Raw genomic sequence first — 21,158 nt, forward strand, 5'->3', positions numbered from 1 at the left:
GGTCCCCACACCTCAGGAAGGACATACTGGCACAGGAACGTGTCCAGCGGAGATTCACACAGATGATCCCTGGAATGGTTGGTCTAATATACGAGGAACGGCTGAGGATCCTGGGATTGTATTCATTCGAGTTTAGAAGATTAAGGGGAGACTTAATAGAAACTTACAAGATAATACATGGCTTGGAAAGGGTGGACGCTAGGAAATTTTTTCCATTAGACGAGGAGACTAGGACCCATGAACACAGCCTTAAAATTAGAGGGAATCAATTCAGAACAGAAATGTGGAGACATTTCTTCAGCCAATTCATTGCCATAGAGTGCAGTGGAGGCCGGGACGCTAAATGTCTTCAAGGCAGAGATTGATAGATTCTTGATGTCTCGAGGAATTAAGGGCTACGGGGAGAATGAGGGTAAGTGGAGTTGAAATGCCCATCAGCCATGATTGAATGGCAGAGTGGACTCGATGGGCTGAATGGCCTTACTTCCATTCCTATGTCTTATGGTCTTATGTTGTTTTGGAACAGGTCTTGAGTGCAATGGGTAGAATCTATGCCTCTAAACCAGAAGATCAGAGCTCGAGTCCTACTCCATGTCCTGATGGCTGAGAAAGGAAAGCTCATAGCATGGCCAAACAGGTTGAGTATCAACCTGACATCTTTCCAATATATGCCAGTGGGAGGTGTTAGGATCAGGAAGAGTTCCTGATAAGCCATATGATGGGAAGAACATTATTATAACTATCCATTGCTTCACACTGAAACAAGTGCAAGTTGTCATAACAATTCAGGCTCTAAACCAATTGTAACATACACCATTATAACAACTTAATCATCAAATAGAAATCTGCAAATACATCACTATGAAAAGCAAAACTAGAAAAAAAAACAATTATTATGTTTTATATGGGAGAAAATGAGGACTGCAGATACTGGAGATCAGAGTTGAGAGTGTGATGCTGAAAAAGCACAGCAGGTCAGGTAGCATCCAAGGAGCAGGAGAATCGATGTTTTGGACAAAAGCCGTTCATCAGGAATGGTTCGGAAGCTGCCTGACCTGCTGTGCTTTTCCAGCACCAGACTCTCAATTAAGTTTTATATGCAAAGGTTTATAGCATCTATTCAATGACTAATTAGAACTGCCAAAATGCAAAGGTTGATCAGTATAGAAAATTTATTCAAAAACAAAATATTATCAAAGTTCCTTGAACCCAAGCAATAATCATTATTTTTATATCTCTATACTACTTTTAAAACATTCTAAAGATTGAACTAGGAACAAGGGAATTCAGATGTGGGTGTGTGTGTCTGCCTGTATATGCGTGTCTGCCCGCATATGCGTGTGTGCTGTTAGGGGGGTATCTTCTATGATTATGATCTAACAGTAACAAAATATCAATGCTATATTTACTGGTCAGGATAATGGGTGGCTTAGAGGAGAAATTACAAGTGGTGCTGTGCCTATACAACTGCTGCCCTTGTGTTTCTAGGTAGAGGTCATAGGTTCATTCGGAGCTGTTGAAGGAGACTTGGGAAGTGGCTGCAGTGTATCTTGTAAATGCTACACACTGCAGCGGCTATGCAGTGGAGCAAGCAATGAATATTTAATTTGGTGGTTAGGATGCCAATTAAAAGGGGTTATCCTGTCCGGGATGATGTTGTTATAACTGTGGTTGGAGGAGTGCAGTGTCAGTCTCGAGTTCTAGCAGTTCACTGGTCACAACACAAATTTAAGTGCTTCACTCAGTTACTGATACGGCATTATATCCTTTATCCATATTAGATTTAGAATAAAATAATCAATGAGGTCTCTTTAATACTAAAAATTTGATTCATTGTGAAAACAGGGCATACTCAGCAAGGCTGTAAAGCTGATTAATGCACAATTTGAAAAAGACAGTATAAGTACTTACACTTCTATACAGCATCCCAACTGCTGACACATGCAGACCACTTAAAGTGAAAAATAACTTTCTTTGCAGCGATTTAAAATAGAAAAAAATATTTTGAAGAACAGAAAAGGATAAGCTGTGAAGGTTCTAGTAGGCTTTTGATCAGCATCCTGGTACTAAACATTGGGACTTTTAAGCATGGTGGTTCAGGAGATGTGAATGATTCAGAAGCTTTTCAGGAGAATAGTTGCTGTTTTTGAGACCACACATTGAGCTCTCCAAAAGATTTTTTCTCAGAAAGGTAGAGAATGAGCTGGGGAGCTTCTGTCTCTCTCAATTGGTAGCACCCCAACAGAACTCCAAACAATATCTACATCAAAGCCATAAACTTGGGCATGTGATTTCTAATGAACAAGTCAAAGGAATTAGCTAAAGCCATGTTAAAAAGAGCCTCAAAGAAGTTTCTATAATGTAAAAGGCCCAAAGTCCACTTAGTGACCCTTTTTGAAAACAAAATGTGTTCAGGTATCAAATTGAAACACTGTCAAAATTCTTTGATATGAACCTTCAAAAATATTAACAGTGAAGCATCTTGAAAACAGGAGTTAGTTCTTGAGGGCTGTTGAAATGATTCAGGCAAGTGGAGTGTAGTGTCATCACACTCGTGACTTGCAGATGGAAGACAAGCACTGGAAGGTCAGAAGGGGAATTTGCTCACTCTAAAATTCTCAGCCTCTGATCTTTTGACCTGAGAAACTAACTCATTGTTACAAAGGCCCCAAATGCAAGGGAGCATGAGTTCAAAATTAAAGTGGTAGACTATGAAGTGGTAGAAAATCAAGTATTTACATTTTGCACAAGGTGCGTAAATCAGAAAGGACATCTGAAGGGAATCGTAGAAAGACAGCTCAAGGAACTAACATCTGATGCTGCAGAAAGAATGAACTGAGGGACAAGGATAGGTGTGGGGCTGAAATCAATTATTAAAAATGTACTGAAACTGAATATTACTAAAAAAAACTAGATTGGAGGAGATTATAAATTTATTCTACTGGCAGTAAGTAGATGCTAGGATCAGAATAAAAGAGAGTTTTCACAGCTCTGACTTTTTTAAAATTAGATTCCCTACAGTATGGAAACAGGGCCTTCGGCTCAACCAGTCCACACCGACCCTCCGAAGAGTAACCCACCCAGACCCATTTCCCTCTGACTAATACACCGAACACTATGGGCAACTTAGTACAGCCAATTCACCTGACCTGCACATCTTCGGACTGTGGTAGGAAATTGGAGCACCCCGAGGAAACCCATGCAGACACGGGGAGAATGTGCAAACTCCTCACAGATAGTTATCCGAGGCTGGAATTGAACCTGGGACCTTGGTGCTATGAGGCAGCAGTGCTAACCAATGAGCCACCGTGATGCCAAATTAAATATTCATTGCTTGCGCCACCGCATAATTGCTGCAGTGTGTAGCATTTACAAGATGCACTGCAACCACTTGCCATGTCTCCTTCAACAGCACCTAATGAACCTATGACCTCTCCCTAGAAGTACAAGTTGTGTAGGAACAGCACCACTTGTAATTTCTCCTCTAAGCCACACATTATCCTGACCAGTAAATATAGCATTGATATTTTGTTACTATTGGATCATAATCATAGAAGATACCCCCTTATAGCACATGCATGAATATGCAGGCAGACAGACTCAACGCTCAGAAACACAGAGACACACACAGACACACACACACAGAAAAGCACACACAAAATCTCTGCCACATACATCTGGATTCCCTTGTTCCCAGTTCAATTTCCTCACAGTCTTCTCTTTGAAGTGTTTTAAAAGCAGTATGGAGATATAAAAATAATGATTATTGCTTGGGTTCAAGGAACTTTGATAACATTTAGTCCAAGCTCCTGCATTATGAAAGCGTGCTACAAAAGGATTGGATATCACATGCCCCTTTGGTAGGGAGGTATGTGAAATATCTCAGTTTTCCAACCTGTCACTTTCTCACTCACCCTGCACTTATCCTCATAACAGGGAGCATGGGTAGGTGCTGAAATTGGCAGTCTGTCTGACATATTTAAGTAAATCATTAAGGGTGGTGTGAACTTGCTAAAAAAGCTCACAGGCCCCAATAACTACTTCGCTCGCTCTGAAATACGTCTGTTGCAGCTGGGATTGGGCAGCCTGTTTTTAAAGGCCAACATGCACAATACCAGAAGGATGGGGGTGGAAAGGAGATTACTTCATCCTGTGTGCATGGAAGGGAGGAGATCATCTCCCCAACATGCCACTTCACTCTCCCTTTCACGTACCAAATAGATCCCAGCCTTGCACCAACACGTGCCAAGTCCCAACATAAGCTCTGGAATCTCACCCCACCATAAGACTTCAGGCCTCGCCTCTTGGTGCAGCCATGATCCAGGTTGGCCCTCGTTCTGTAGTTCTGTTAGTGCCCACTGCTGAAGTTTGGACTTACCAGGAGTGTTGATGCATGCCAGTCAATCAGGATGGCTGGCAGCTTCTAAATGCAGAATTCCTCCAAAATGAGAGGTAGAATTTCCACAATTAGGAAATATTTATTCCACACACCGTGCATTATAGCTGTGGGGTTGCCTTGCAAAAAGCAAGTCAATTTCTAGTGGACTTTGTTTCCTGAGGTTATAGGTGATGGGAGGAAGAGGGGGAATTGAGCAGCACCAGGGGTAGCGGGGTGAATCATCTTCTGCCCAAGGGTGCGTAGTGATGCTGAAAATAATTAATTAAAAGACAAAGAGTGCAGATTTGTTTTATGAAATACATCTATCTATTCCATCTCTCTGCACTTTGCTCTTTTAAAAGTAAATTTTAGGCTTGAATTTTGATTGCTATGAATATCATTGGGAAACAGTTGACAATAATCTCCATTATGTGACCAAATAGCTGCTGACAGCATTTGACTGAGACGTGATGTAATGGTGTTGACAACAAAGGACGAAATGAGCTGTTTGTTCCCTATTCTTATTCAACATTGGTTGGCTTACAAAAATAATAAAAAATGGCATATACAAGGACATCTGATGACACAGAAAGCTGTCCTCACCATTGGGTAATAAGTGGTTCTGCTGCAGGGAGTTGAGGGAGTGGTTTACTGCGAGGTTGTGCTGGCTGGAGAGGGGAGGATGACTGGCAGAGCCCTGTGACGATGGGCCAGTGGGAGACTGCAGTTTATCTTTATCCCAGGAGCCATCGCTGCTACCTGCAGGATAGGAAAGAGAACACAATGTGAGTTCATCAGCATTCCTTCCTTATCCTCTGCCCAATTTCCTGCTTTAGCCAGAAGCGCAACACCTGCCATCCACCAGGGTTGCACCCAGGGAACACCCAGTACTGTTATTCTATGATCAGGCAGCAGATAGGTGACAGCTAAGCAGCAGTGAGAAAAGCCAAGTCTACTTTCCATCCGCCGTTCCCCATCATATGCAACACCTCCTTTTTATGGCAGAATAATGGCTTCCATTGACAACTGCAGAGTAGTGCAGGATGGCCAAATGTGCCTCAACAAACTCCAGGAAGTGATTTACAAAATCAAATGTTTCTACCAGCTCTGCCAACCTCGCATCACAAACCATTTTCAAACTGTTTATTTGCTGACCAGCTCAAGATCAATTGGATTTTGTTTTGAGTTTTGAACGTCACCAATTGATCAACTCTGTCCATAAGCTCGGCAAGTTCCTGTTGATCGACTAGTCAAACAGCACAGACTGAGTCCTTAAGGTTAACTGCTCCAATGAGCCTAATTGAAGAATTATGAGGGAATGGCTCAGAATCTGAATCAGAAAGAATCAGTTCTTGGAAGCTGGCTTTTGTTTTGTGGGGGACGGTGTTGCAGTTGGAGCACAGTATGCAGAGTGGAGTTTGGAGACGTTAGTTAGGGAGGGATGAGATGGTTGTGAGTGTCTGGCGGGAGCGACTGGAAACCTCAGGGATTGGTGATGGAAAGGGGAGAGGAAGGATGTAAAAGATCTTCTGGACCCAATGAAGTCTTAGCTGGATGTGGCTGCCAAATTTCCCAATATGTCAGGAATGCAGCCACCAGTAGATACATTGATTGATGATACAAAAGCCTTCAGTGTTGCGAAAAGGAGTAATTTTGTTTTGAGCTCATCAGAAATAAGATACAAGAAACAGACTAGAAAATAATGGTTATTATTTTATGCTGCATTAAAAGAGGGCGCCGACTGGTTGGGCCATAATTGACATGGAGATTCATCAAGCACAATTAACTCTCAATCATAATTCTCAGGACCTGGCAGGTAGATTGGATAGGCCTTAATGCATACCCATAGAGTCATAGAGATGTACAGCATGGAAACACACCCTTCAGTCCATGCTGACCAGATATCCCAACCCAATCTAGTCCCACCTCCCAGCATCTGGCCCATATCCCTCCAAACCCTTCCTATTCATATACCCATCCAAATGCTTCTTAAATGTTGCAATTGTACCAGCCTCCACCACTTCCTCTGGCAGCTCATTCCATACACGTACCACCCTCTGTGTGAAAAAGTTGCCCCTTAAGTCTCTTTTATATCTTTCCCCTCTCACCCGAAACCTATGCCCTCTAGTTCTGGACTCCCCAACCCCAGGGAAAAGATTTTGTCTACTTACCCTATCCATGCCCCTCATAATTTTGTAAACCTCTAAAAGGTCACCCCTCAACTTCCGACATTCTAGGGAATACTGCCCCAGCCTATTCAGCCTCTCCCTCTAGCTCAAATCCTCCAACCCTGGCAACATCCTTGTAAATCTTTTCTGAACCCTTTCAAGTTTCACAAGTTTGTTTGACTTCTTAAAAACAAGGTTATGTGCTTGCATCTCTGTAAATTATAGCACAAACATTTGCATGAGACTGTGGTCCTGATACACAATCTTAAATTAATTTCTAGTGTCACTCTTAGCATGGTCTGGATTATTTAATAAATGACTGGTTTAGCATGCTGCTCACTGTGAATCAATAGGCCGTGCAGCTTGATATGGTCCACCAACCAATGGGACATACGGCCTACGTAACTGACATCACACCACAATAATGTTTAATATAGTTACATTCCAAAAGAGCAATAATGAGAAGTGCACCTCATCATCATAAAGAATTTAAGAAGTTCTAATCTGCCATCTTGGAGAGGTTTGGTTCCTGCACCCACCTTCCTACCTCAATTATGGTTTTAACTGGTCAAGCTTGGACTGAGTTTGTGTTAGGAATCAGATAATTCAGACATTCACCTCCAGTTCAAAACCCATGCATTTTTCTTGGCCCACAAACCACTTGGCCCACATAAGAAACACATACGAAAGGTAATTTCCGTATCCATTTCAAGTGTATTTAAAATAGAATGACAAGAGCTAACCTACTTTGACAGACAAAATCAGCTTTTGCTTCTGACACCTTGTGGGTAATGGTGCAGAGATCAGATAATAGCCTTACCACAGAATCCTTACAATGTGGATACAGGCCCTTTGGCCCAACAAGTCCACACCAACCCTCTGAAGAGTAATGCACTCAAACCCATTCCCCTCAACTATTACTCAATATTTACCCCGAACACTACAAACAATTTAGCATGGCCAATTCACCTAACCTGCACAACTTTGGATTGTGGGAGGAAACCAGAGCACCCAGAGGAAACCTGCACAGATAGTTGTCCAATGTTGGAATCAACCCCAGGTCCTGGCGCTGTGAGGTAGCAGTGCTAACCACTATGCCATCATGCTACTGGATGCAATGGCCAAGAAATTGAATGATACACAGAATAGGAATGTATTTCTGGGCGTATAAATGTGAAATGTGATGGACTGTGACAGGAAATTGGAAAACCATCTTCAGGCTACAAGGAGTTCAATACAGACACTTTAAGATATATTAGAGTAACTTTTCATTTTCCCTGCAAGTGGGTGGAGGGGACACTACTCTTGTAAGTTTAGAGTGCTTGACTTTCATCTCATTGATTTCACGGGGACAAAAGTTACATAGAAGTCCATAACATTTACAGCAAAATTAGGATATTTTGGTATATGCATTACACATCAGCCTCCCTCTATGCCATTTCAGCTAACTCCTACTCAATTCTCTCTCATACATATGTCTCTTCTCCTCAAATGCAGTTGAGCTATAACCTTCCACTACTTGTGATAGTCAGTCCCACATTGTAAACAATCTCTGGACAAACAGTGCCATTTGATTGTATAACAGGTAGATGATCCACACTGCTAATTAAACTCCAAAACAAATATCTACCTTGTTGTCACTAAAAGGATCTACCAATGTCAAGCCATTTTCAGGAATTTCCATTTTACTGCTTTGTTTATTTCTGTCTTTCGATTGATTTTGGTGTTTGTTATTTTTCATGGATTGAACAAAGAATGATAATGACATCTTTGATTTGGACTATCAGATGAATTTTGTGAGGTACTTGTCTTAAGAATTACACCTACGCTTAATGAAGTGTGTGTACATACATTACAGAAAGACAAGGTTAATAATGCCACTGTGAATGATGACAAGCTCATTGACTGCATGGGACTCAACCATCCCAGATAAAAGATCCTAGTAATATTACCAGGATTCATTGTTCAACCAAGAACTAACATAGCTAAAAAAAAACCAAAGAAAGTCTCCAAATGCCAGCATTTCATCCACTATTAGCTGCTTTACTCACCAAACAACATTAAATGTTGTTTTAAAATAATCCGCGAATATCCATTCTTTAACCAAAAACGGGAAAATCAGGACAATCACCTGATGAAGGAGCGTCACTCCGAAAGCTAGTGTGCTTCCAATTAAACCTGTTGGACTATAACCTGGTGTTGTGTGATTTTTAACTTTGACCAAAAACATGTGCCTTTTTTTCTTTTGACTATTTGTTTAAGTGCACAGTTTGAATAATTGTTTTCATTTATCCACAACATTTACAGAACGATAAATTACTTGTAGTTTCATAAAATAAAACACAATGATTTATTTTTCTTTTTTTGTAATTTTCCGTAAAGGCATTTCTCCTTTCAAAACGAAGCTGAAGAACATGTGTCATACCACTTTCATGGTTTCAGCTCCATACTGGAAGCAGTTAACTCTAATAGGAAACTCCGGCAGAAAATGAGCCACTTTGATTTTCATCTTCCCCTTTCTGGACCAAATTGGACCTTTGGCTGCCTTAATATCGAATTAGGATGGCATTAATGTTGAAGGCTCCTGAAGTGCACAATAGGTGACAATCCCAAACTAAAAATGCTGAGTTGGTTAAGGCTGCCACTGGATTGAGTAATTTTCTTTTAAAAGCATTTCCAACAGGACTCACTTTGCTTCATGCTGCCCAATATTTGGAAGAAAGCTTTATTTGCATTTGGCAATTGGGCTTTAAGCTCCCTCATTAACATACATAAGAGACTAAAGGTTTAAGTTAGTTGCCCAAATTTCATCCAAAGCTGAAAATGTGTTGCTGGAAAAGCGAAGCAGGTCAGGCAGCATCCAAGAAACAGGAGAATCGACATTTCGGGCATGAGCCCTTCTTCAGGAATGAATAAAGTGTGCCAAGCAGGCTAAGATAAAAGGTAGGGAGGAGGAACTTGGGGGAGGGGAATTGGAAATGCGATAGGTGGAAGGAGGTTAAGGTGAGGGTGATAGGCCAGAGTGGGGTGGGGGTGGGACAGAGAGGTCAGGAAGAAGATTGCAGGTTAAGAAGGTGGTGTACCACTTTCAGCACCACCTTCCTAACCTGCAATCTTCTTCCTGATCTCTCCGCCCCCACCCCCACTCCAGCCTATCACCCTCACCTTAACCTCCTTCCACCTATCGCATTCCCAATGCCCCTCCCCCAAGTCCCTCCTCCCTACCTTTTATCTTAGCCTGCTTGGCACACTTTCCTCATTCCTGAAGATGGGTTCTTGCCCAAATGTCGATTCTCCTGCTCCTTGGATGCTGCCTGACCTGCTGCGCTTTTCCAGCAACACATTTTCAGCTCTGATCTCCAGCATCTGCAGTCCTCACTTTCTCCTACCAAATTTCATATAAAGCCAATCTGGCACTGGGAGATATTTTAGGCTTTCTTCGGGGAGGGAGTATTGCCCCTGCCCACCTGGTCCTTTTCTGCCCCTTCCCAGAAAAGGGACCTCATCCTTTGCTTAAATCTCCAAAGTTAACAGTTTGCCTTTGCTGAAGTATAAACTTGGCTCTGCCATTTATTAATCAGTATTAACATTCCAGTGAGGTAGACACTTCACACAAAACGATGTGTATTTATGTCTTGAGAATACTAAACGTGCTAATTTCCAGTTTTGTTCAAGTCTACTGCCTAAATTGCATCTGTATGGCAGATCGACTTAAATCCACATCAACAGTATATGTCTATTATACTGGCTTTTAATGAAACCAAATTGCCTACGAGTTCCAGCGACACAAAACCTATTAATTTAGATTTAATATGAATTAAGACTTAATACAGATAAAACCAGTCTGTATAAAGTATGTTGGGAGCCTTAATGAATATTAACTATGAACTGCTCTGTGATAACCTGCTTTAAAAATGAATAGGCTATAGATTAATTTAGAGTAGAGATTATGCTCATTATTATACAGCAAATCTAACATTCTGAGTTACAGGCAGAAACCAATAAATTAACAATGATAGGACTGGAACAAGTTGTACGAAAACACAAATCTGTGCATGTACATAAAGCAGCAGCTCAAACCAGCTCAAGCTAGATTCTTGTTTTTGTGTTTTCAATTAATCAGACATTTAAAGTGTAGGACCTTCCGAATTCCACTCAGCTGTTGGAAGTGAGTAAAAAATGAGGTGAAATAAAACTTCTATGTGCCTGACTCCCCCTAAATTAGAGGGTTGGGGTAGGTACTTATGTTGCCAGGTGGAAGCCTACACCACTTACAACAACATCGTGCACTCATATCAAAGTTTCATGTCCTAAATGTCTCAAGGTGAATCACAAGAATATTATCAGCCAAAATTTGGCAATGATCTAAAGAAGGAGTCATTCAGACATGTGAGTAAAAGCTCAGTCACACAAACTGGTTTCAACTAGGGTCTGAAAGAGGAGAGATGTGTCACAAGGTATTGAGGTTTACAAGGTGATTCCAAAGGTTGAGGTGATGCAGCTGAAAATGCAGTTTCAGGCATAGCTACTACTGATGGGATTAAAAAAAATACAAAGTGAACAATGGGGCCAACCTTCACAACTCCCTTTCACTCCTGTCCCCAGGTTGAATTCCTGAAAGATGAGTGAGTGGAAAGAATATGGCTGATGAGTTTCCATCCTAAAGTCTACCCGTGTTGCGACAATTCTACACTATAACAGGCTGACATTTCTACTCTTACCTCTTCAATGCCAACATCATACAGCAGTTTTTTTTTGCTGATGTTTAACTTCTACTCTGGTTGATATTAATAAATATGTTGATATGACAGTGACAAATGTTGTTTTGCTGGGGTCTCTGAACTGCTGTTGAATTTGTGATGTGTGCTAGATCAAGGCCAAGAATAAAAAGAAAGCACAGCAGCCTACAACTCATTCCTGGGAGTTTTTCATTCTCAGAGTCCATTTGTACTCTTCTTAAAGCACTTGTTGATTTTTTGTTTGAAGTCTTGATAACATCGTTGATTGGATCCATTCGAAACAAAGATAATACAATAAAACCACAAGGTTGAGTGGTTAGAAACTGCTTTCATTTTATTAAATGTTAAACCTAACTCCATCTCACCCACAAATGATTCTGCTTCAACTGACTCCCACCAGATATTCATTATCCATCATTCAGGTTAAAACGGCGACTTATCTGAATACACACTTGCTTGGTTTGGATTTGGTCCCTCGGTTCTTCTGGTCTGAAAACTCTCACATTTAAAAACAGAGAATTATAATATCTCTAGAAACAGGAAGTTACAAAGGGGACATCAGATGAGACACAACTGCATTTTTAAATTAAAATTTGTCAGTCGATACACCAACACTTTACCTTTTTCTGTTCATTGGTATTAACACATCAACATTGTACAAAAAAAATACATTTTCTTTTGCCTGAATGAGAATTTCCTTAAGGCCTGAAGTTGTAATTATAAATCAAATGATAATGAAAAATACCACTATCAAAATGGAAATAATCCTTTCTATTAGAAAAAGGAATTACAGAATAATCTGAAATACAAATAAGCTCATACAGAGCATATTTTCAATGTTACAACGAGCCTTGTGCCTCACAAGGTTACACTGGGAAATCACACTTTAACAATGGTTTATATATCTGGCCACAACTGAGGCTCCAATCTGGAGCACCACTTTTGAAAAACAATGATATTTTACTGGTCTGTGATAAATGTCAACTTCAAAACTTCCACAATCCCATTTGATTGAATTCACAGACTGTTGTATTAAATTCATTTTACCCAAATGCTCACAGCTTCTAATTTAAGACTCTGTCAGTAATCTTGCCGATTCTTCCTCATTCTTCCAATGGGGTTATATTGACATAATAGACATTAGACTTCTGAAGAAGCAGCATCTTGTTTGAATTGCCTAATTCTTGCTCAGGAATGATCACTGTACAAATATGTCCATTTGCTTGTGCAAACTACTGCTCCCAGTTGCTATATTTTAAATGTTTCAGGGTGAGATAAGCTCCAAATACACTCAAGAGTTGAAATGTGTGGTGCTGGAAGAGCCCAGCAGGTCAGGCAGCATCTGAGGAGCAGGAGAATCGATGTCTCGGACATAAGCCCTTCATCAGTCATTCCTGATGAAGGGCTTATGCCCAAAACATAGACTGTCCTGCTCGTTGGATGCTCCCTGACCTGCTGTGCTTTTTCGGTGCCACACTTTTTGACTCTAATCTCCAGTATCTGCAGTCCTCACTTTCTCCAAACATACTCAATATAAGATCATCTATTTTTAAACAGCGTCCAGTGGAGATAGTTCTAATGCGTGAAAATCCAGGCAGTGCTCCAGGGGACCTCCAGTCACTTCACACTAAGGTCAGGTTATGGCCCACCTAACCTCTAAAGTTTAATATAAAAACAGTCTTATCAAATGCAACATCATTACAGTAAGAAAAGCATATCAGTGTGTTTTCTGGTAAGTCTGTAAAGAAGTCTTTGCTACTTGCACAAAACCATAAATGGAATTCTCAAGAATACCATTACTTCTGACAAACAGTTTTTCCCAACCACCAGTAAGTAATAGCCACTGGTAAATAGTTTGGTCCTCAACACGTGATGCAGCAATGACCTTGGAAAAACGATGATGCTCAAGTAGCAAAAAGAGCACTTTATTTGTAGTTTTGTTCCTCATGAGAAGCTGATGAGATGCGTGCAACAAAGAACACTTGTGCAAAGACCAAGCATCTCACACAAAGTTTTCGAAACTGATATTCAACAGAGACATTTAAATGTCCTATTTCTTGTTATAAAGTTGTCTCTTGAAGGTGCTATTCAATATCAAACTCAGGCTAAACCAAAATCACCTCCAGCTAAATAATGGCAAAACTCTTGAGCCCACAAAAACACTTCTGCATCTCCATACAAGACTAGCAACTCTAATGGCTGTCATTTCAGGCTCATCCCAGAGGTAAGGAAATTGCACAACCGCTGGAGATCCCAAGCTTACCATCCTGTCCCGAGTCCAATCCATTACAAAGACAGTTTTCTTTTGGTTATGAATTCTTCCTCCATTACCTCTGTCCTTGAGGCACTGAAACCCAAACTCACATCTATAGCATCTCAAGATAAGATATTTCCAACATTCTCTTGAGCTGCCTCCCACCCTTCTTCCACAGTTCAGCCAAAATATCACAAACTGCTATCATATCTATAATAAGGCACTTGTTCCATCACGCAGGACTCCCTCTTCAATTTCATATCCTTCTGTGGCTCCCACCATCCCTAACTCAGTCAAGTCCTCCAACATGTCTTTGCTAGCATTTTCAGATCCTTTAACACTCACTGACTTTGTTTTCCCCTGTTTACTGTACTCAACCATCTGGAGCTACTATTTTAGCCTTTACTTCTTCACCTTTGTAACTTGCTCCTTTTATCCATTTCATTTCAAGATTTTCTTGATCTATTGAACAATCTTCTCTTCAACAATGCCTCCTTTCATCCCTCTTCTCTTCCATTCTACCCTCATTTTCAATTTCTACCCTGATTAACATGTATGATAAGGAAAATAAGAAAATTTTTTAAAAACATTTAAAATAAGAAACCTTACTGTGAAGCTCATGCTGATTAACTGTTCAGTTTAACAGTGAAATGCAACAAACAAAGGAGCTGATGAAGGCACAGCGATTTGCTTCAGACTTGCTTATGCTATGTCCAGATTTTTATTCTAGTGGCATTAATGTCATCAAATCATGTATGAATGTTAAGTTCAGTGTCAATTTTCACATACATCAGATGAACATTCAACCTGTCTCTTGCAGGAAAGAGAAGCCAGCTGTATCCTAAGAAGCTCTATTTATGCTGAGTATTCATTGTTCAAAAGAAAAGCATGAATCCTATTTTTTTCCTGAATAAATAAATTAATTTGGCCTTTATGTGCAATGAATTATTGATACCCCTAGAGTATATGTATTTGAATAATATATAAAATGTAGCCCCCAAACTTATTCATTAGATTGTAATTAATGTAGAATTTATATAATTACAGTGCATCACATATTTTAATTGGTTTCTTAAATGCAGACCCCCTTCCTACACCCCCAACACTGCGACAGATTATTTTGATCTAAGAGGAGCTTTAAATAACCTTGCCATTTTTACTTACTCACTGCCATTAAAATAGCTTATTAAAAAAATGTAGGAATTACATTTTTGTTTTTCTTGTCCTGTTCTTAATAAATTTTTGAGCAGAGTGGAAAACTGTCCTAATGCATTTGAAACCTAAAGATCTGCCTTTCCCAATGGGTGTTTCTACCATCTGAACTGGGCATGTTGATGAACACTACTTTAAGTAAAGTGCAATACAAAGCAACACTTACAATTTAATGGGCTTGGGAAAAATGTGTGACTAATTTGGTGTGCCGTTCAAGCATGTTGCCAATGTTATGTAACCAGGGTGATAAATAAGATACAGTTTTAGTCTGACTAAACAGTTTGATATCCCTTTCAAAATGGAAAAAAAAAGGAAGTCACTTAGTCAATTTTGTGAAGAATTGCAATCTTTGTCCATTAGCCAAACCATTGAGTCGCATGATAGGCCTAATCTAGATTTCTGTCAGAAGATATTTTATCCTTTAAACTCTTCCTCTCTAATTTTCTCCTGAATTTGCAGACCCACCCAGTCACTTTTCTTGCATGAGGCTAAGTACATTTTGAAAAGCAATTCAACAACTTGGGTAATCACTGTTATGCTTATACGTAGGAATACCTAATTTTACATCTGTATATCCTATATTGTAGTGTGTTAGTGGCACTAGCCAGCGTGCTCGTGATCAGGAGCATTAATCTTGGCTGAAGCTTTTATTTCTAAATCAATGGAGACCAACAAAAGTAGTGATGTGCCCTTCCTGTCAGATGTGGGACATCAGGGAGAATTTCTATGTTCCTTAAGATTGTGTCTGCACAAAGAACATTTGGTTGTGAATCCCATCAGTTTGCATGGATTGTTTGGAGCCGCAGTTAGAGACAATGAGGAATTTATCTAAAACGGGTCTGATGGATGATAGTTTTGAGAAGTTAAATGGGTTACCACTAGGAAAGGTAAGGGAGGTAGACATGTTGTGCAGGAGTCTCCAGTGGCTATCCTCATTTCAAACAAGTACGCTGTTTTGGATAATATCGGAGGTGGTGGCCTCTCAGGGAAATATATCACCGACAGCCAGGTTTCTGGTACTGAGACTGGCTTGACTGGATTTAGGTTTGCTCGCTGAGCTGGAAGGTTTATTTCCAGATGTTTTGTCACCCTACTAGGTAATATCTTCAGTGGGCCTCTGGGCGAAGCACTGTTGATAATTCCTGCTTTCTATTTATATGTTTGAGTTTCTTTGGGTTGGTGACATCATTTCCTATGGTGATGTCAGTTCTTGTTCTTTTTTTCAGGGCTGGTAGATGGGGTCTAACTCGATGTGTTTGTTGATAGAATTCCAGTTGGAATGCCATGCTTATAGGTATTCTCGTGCATGTCTCTGTTTGGCTTGTCATAGAATAGATGTGTTGTCCCAGTCAAAGTGGTGTCCTTCTTCATCTGTATGTAAATATACTAATGAGAGAGGGTCATGTCATTTTGTGCCTAGTCGATGTTCGTGTATCATGGTGGCTAGTTTTCTGCCTGTTTATCCAATGTAGTGTTTGTTACAGTCCTTGCATGGTATTTTGTAAATAACATTAGTTTTGCTTATCTGTATAAGGTCTTTCAAGTTCATTAGCTGCTGTTTTAGTGTGTTGGTGAATTTGTGTGCTACCATAATGCCAAGGGGTCTGAGTAGTCTGGCCGTCGTTCCCGAGATGTCTTTGATGTAGGGTTTCTGGATGTGTTTTGTCTGCTTGTTTGGGTTTGTTGCTGAGACAGCTGCAGACTATGTTCATTGAGTTAGACAAACACATTGAGTAAGACCCCTTTACCATCCCTGAAAAAAAACAGGAAATGACATCGCCACAGGAAATGACACCACCACAGGAAATGATGTCACTAACCATAGAAACCCAAACTTATAAATAGAAAGCAGGAATAATCAACAGTGCTTTGCCTGGAGACCCACTGAAGATGTTACCTAGTTAGGTGACAAAACATCTGCAAATGAATCTTCTAGCTCAGCGAGCAAACCTAAATCTAGAACCTCAATCTGCGCTACAAATCTTCTCAAAACTCACTACTGGCTTGACTGGAATGATGGGTACACCAGGTTTGAAGTGATCAATTGTGATAGGGGACTCCCTAGTCAGGGGATCAGGCAGACGTTGGTGAGGCTGACAGTGAGACATCAGAATGGTGTGTCGCCTGCCTGGTGCCAGAGTTAAGGATGTTTCTAAGAGGATGCAGAATATACACAAAGGGCAGAAGGTCACTGTACACATTGGTACTAACGATATGGGAATCGAAAGGGACGAAGTTCGGTAGAGAGAATGTAGGTCCTCAAGGTTAGTACTATCTGGATTACTCCCAGTGACACTGTATTGAGAGGAGGAATAGGAGGATAGAGCAGATGATTGCATGGTTGAGGAGCTGGTGGAGACTGAAAATGTGTTGCTGGAAATGCGCAGCAGGTCAGGCAGCATCCAAGGAGCAGGAGAATCGACATTTCGGGCATGAGCTCTTCTTCAGGAATCTTATTCCTGAAGAAGGGCTCATGCCCAAAGCATCGATTCTCCTGCTCCTTGGATGCTGCCTGACCTGCTGCGCATTTCCAGCAACACATTTTCAGATCTGATCTCCAGCATCTGCAGTCCTCACTTTCTCCTCGAGCTGGTGGAGACAGCAGGGATTCACATTTTTGGACCATTGAGATCTCTTCACAGGGAGACGTGACCATCATAAGAAGTACAAGTTGCACCTGAATTGGAAGGAGACCAATATCTCAAAGGGGAGGCTTGCCAGTGCTACAGGAGGCTTTAAACTAGTAAGGACAGAGAGCATCCCAAAGAGACAGTGAGAAAAGACTTTAATGCCCAGGACCTAATCACATGTATCCCAGAACGTTGTGGGAGGCTACAGAAGAGATTATTGGGCCTCTTGCTTGATACCTATATCATCGACAGCCAAAGGTGAAGTGCTGGAATGCTGGTGGTTGGCTAACGTGGTAACACTATTGAAGAAAAGTACTGAGGAAAAGCCAGAGAACTATCGACTGGTGAGCCTGACATTAATGGTGGGCAAAATGGTGGAGGGGATTCTAAAGGACAGGACTTACATGCATTTGGAAAGGCAAGGACTGATTAAGGATAGTCAATATGGCTTTTTGCATGGGAAATTGTCTCTCATTAATTTGAGTTTTTGAAGAACTGGCAATGAAGATTGATTAAGGAAGAATGGTAAACATTGTCTGTATGGATGTCAGCAAGGTTCCACAAAGTAGATTGGTTAGCAAGGTCCGATCACATGGAATCCATGAAAAGGTGGCCAACTGAACACAAAATTGGCTTGAAGATAAGAAACAGAGGGTGGTGGTGGAGAATTGTTTTTCAGACTGGAGGCCCGTGACCATTGGTGTACAACAAGGATCACTGCTGGAACCACTGCTTTTGTTATTCATATAAATGTTTTGGATGTAAATATAGGAGATATGGTCAGTTAGTTTGCAGATGACACCAAAATTAGTGGTGTGATAGACTGTGAAAAGGGCTATCTCAAAGTACAAAAGGATCTTGGTAAAATGGACGGGCCGAGGAGTGATAGATGGAAATTAATTTAAATGTGAAGTGTTGCATTTTGGTAAGGTAAATATGGGTAGGACTTACACAGTTGAGGAGTGTTGGCAAACAAAGGGACCGAGGGGTGAAGATACACAGTTCCTCGAAAGTGGAGTGATAGGTAGACAGGGTGATGAAGAAGGTATTTGGTATGCTTACCTTAGTTGGTCAATGTACTGAATATATGAAATGTCATGTTATTGCTAAACAAAACATTGGTTGGGCCACTTTTAAAATACTGCATTTAATCCTGGTCTCCCAGCTATAGGAAGGATGTAGTTAAATCTGAAAGGGTTCAGAAAGGATGTTGCTAGGATTGGAAGGTTTGAACTAATGCAAGAAGCTGAACAGGCTGTTTTGGCTGTTTTTTTTCCCTGAGGTATTGGAGGCTGAGGCGTGGCCTTACAGAGGTTTATAGTTAGGGTTAATAGCCAAGGTCTTTTTCCCAGAGTGCGGGGGTCCAAAACTAGAGGGCAAAGGCTTAAGAAGAGCAGGGAAAGATTTAAAAGGAACCTGAGGGGTAACTTTCTCATGTAGACGGTGGAGCATGTTTGGAATGGGCTGCCATAGGTAGTGGTGGAAGCTGATACAATTACAACATTTAAAATGAATCTTTATGGATACATAAATAGCAAGTGTTTAGAGGGATATGTGATAAGTGAACCTGGATTAATTTAGGACAACTGGTTGGCATGAACGCCTTGGACCAAAGAGTTTGTTTGTGTGCTGTATAACTCTATGACTGGATGACTCTAGTATCCTTGGTCAAAGCAATGGTTCAGCCTACAAAACACTGACACTGAAACCTTTCTGAGGTTGTGTTTAATAAATGAAAATCAACAGAAGATCTGAGAATTCTGTATTCTTTTATCTCTAGCCTTTTACACATATCTAACTTTCCTCATTCCATCAGTTCATGGCTTCAGGTTTTCAAAACTTTCATCTGTGGGATGCGAGCATCATTGAAAAGACCAAAATTAGCTTCTTGCCTCGAATTATCCTTTGAGAAGAGTTAAGAGTCAACTATTTGCCATCGGTGTAAATTGTTAGACAGACCAGGTAAAGCCTGGAGGTTTATTTCCCTAAAGGACTCGGGTGAACCAGATGAGCTTTTAATGACAATTGAAGACAGTTTTGTGCTTGCCATTACTAGAAACTAATTCTGAAATTCCCTTTCCAAACCTCTGTGTCTCACTATTTCCCTCTTCTCCTTTATTACTTAAAACCAATCTTATTTCACTAAACACTGTGGTCCTCTTTTGAATATCACCCAATATAGCTGGTATCATATGTTATTTGATTGGGTAGCTATGAAATCAATTTGGGACATTTTACTGGATTAAAAATGCTTCATTCATATAAAATGTTGTTTTTGTTGTGGTAAAATTCTCCTCCTCAGTCAAACTAGCCTTTGAAATATTTTGTGTATCAGGTTACACATGAAGAATATCAGAGGGAAACCAATGCATATAAACCAAATAGATTTTGATATTTTATCTGTCCTAAATGTCCTGTTTCTGAGCTGAGATTGTGTTGAGAGTGTTTTCATGGTTTGGGAATGATTTCACTGTTCCTGTTCCTTATCACTATCCTGCAGAGTCTGCTGGGATACGTGAGAAGGTGTAGGCGTTTGGTGTTGATTTTAAATTCCACCCCCCACATACACATTAAAGGTATGGATTGCTTGGACCAGATACCACAGGACAACTGCTGTCAATCCAATTCTATCCCAACAGGATCTGTTTGACGGAGAAATTGGTAACTATGTAGTGATGGACATGAAACGGCTTGACTGGGTGAGACTGGAAATCACCCAAAAATTGTTCTTCAGGCAGCATTTCAGTTTTTACTGCTAGTGCTCGCTGTGCTTCCAGAGGCAGCTCGGTGGTTTAAAAACCTGCAAATTGGCCTGGCTGTCATTACCGGATGGCATAAGATAAGCTATCTCAAATTGAGAGTGGCGTTCCAGAGGTTTGTGGAGACATAACAAGCATACCTGCTCCTTCTTGATTTGATTTATTATTGGTGGGGCCACTTTTGGAATACTGTGTTCAATTCTGGTCTCCCTGCTATTGGAAAGATGTTGTTAAACTTGAAAGGGTGCAGAAAAGATTTACAAGGATGTTGAGCTATAGGCAGAAGCTGAATAGGCAGATGTGATTTTCCCTGGAATATCAGAGGCTGTGAGGTGACCTTACAGAGGTTATAAAGTCATAAAGTGGATGGATAGGGCGAATAACCAAAGGGTAGGGGAGTCCAAAACTAGAGGGCATAGGTTTAATTTGAGAGGGGAAAGATTCAAATGGGACCTAAGGGGAAACTTTTCACGCAGATTGGAGTGCATATATGGAACGAGGTGCCAGAGGAAATTCTGGATGTTGGTACAATTACAACATTTAAAAGTTATCTGGCTGGGTATATGAATATGGGTCAAATGCTGACAAATGGGACTACATTAATTTAGGATATCTGGGCAGTATGGATGAGTTAGACCAAAGGGTCTGTTTCTGTGTTGTACAACTCTATGAATCTATGTACCAAGATACAGTGAAAAGTATTGTTTTGCATGCTAGCCAAACAAATCGTACTTTACTTCGGTGCATGTAAATTTACACAGTGCAGTAGGAAGCCTTTTGGCCCAGTGCAGCATTACACATGAGGATAAGGTGTCCTTAAACATGCATTAAAACCTTAATTCATATGTGCAAGCAATCCAATGCCTGCTTAAGTTGGAAGCTCTTCTATGCCGGAAAATCATCAATGGTTATTGTGATATCAGGCATATTTCAAGCATCTTTTGAGGTGTGGGTATAGCTCTGTGAAATTTGAATTTCCTGCTATGAACTTTCTGCCCAGAAAATGGACACAGCAGAG

General features: G+C 40.6%; 1 protein-coding gene across 6 annotated transcripts in view; it reads right to left on the reverse strand.

Moving 5' to 3' along the window:
- Positions 1-21,158, reverse strand: part of LOC132816389 (dachshund homolog 1-like) — a 592,865-nt gene that overhangs the window by 131,144 nt on the left and 440,563 nt on the right. For 4 of the 6 annotated variants that reach the window (XM_060825881.1, XM_060825884.1, XM_060825882.1 and 1 more), the window contains one exon: positions 4,982-5,137. The exons of the other annotated variants lie outside the window; for them this stretch is intronic. In XM_060825881.1, the coding sequence (XP_060681864.1) occupies positions 4,982-5,137 (156 nt within the window). The remainder of the gene's footprint in view (positions 1-4,981; positions 5,138-21,158) is intronic. 6 annotated transcript variants of the gene reach the window in all.

Source organism: Hemiscyllium ocellatum, chromosome 6 (genome assembly GCF_020745735.1).
Source record: "Hemiscyllium ocellatum isolate sHemOce1 chromosome 6, sHemOce1.pat.X.cur, whole genome shotgun sequence".
Classification (NCBI taxonomy): Eukaryota; Metazoa; Chordata; class Chondrichthyes; order Orectolobiformes; family Hemiscylliidae; genus Hemiscyllium; species Hemiscyllium ocellatum.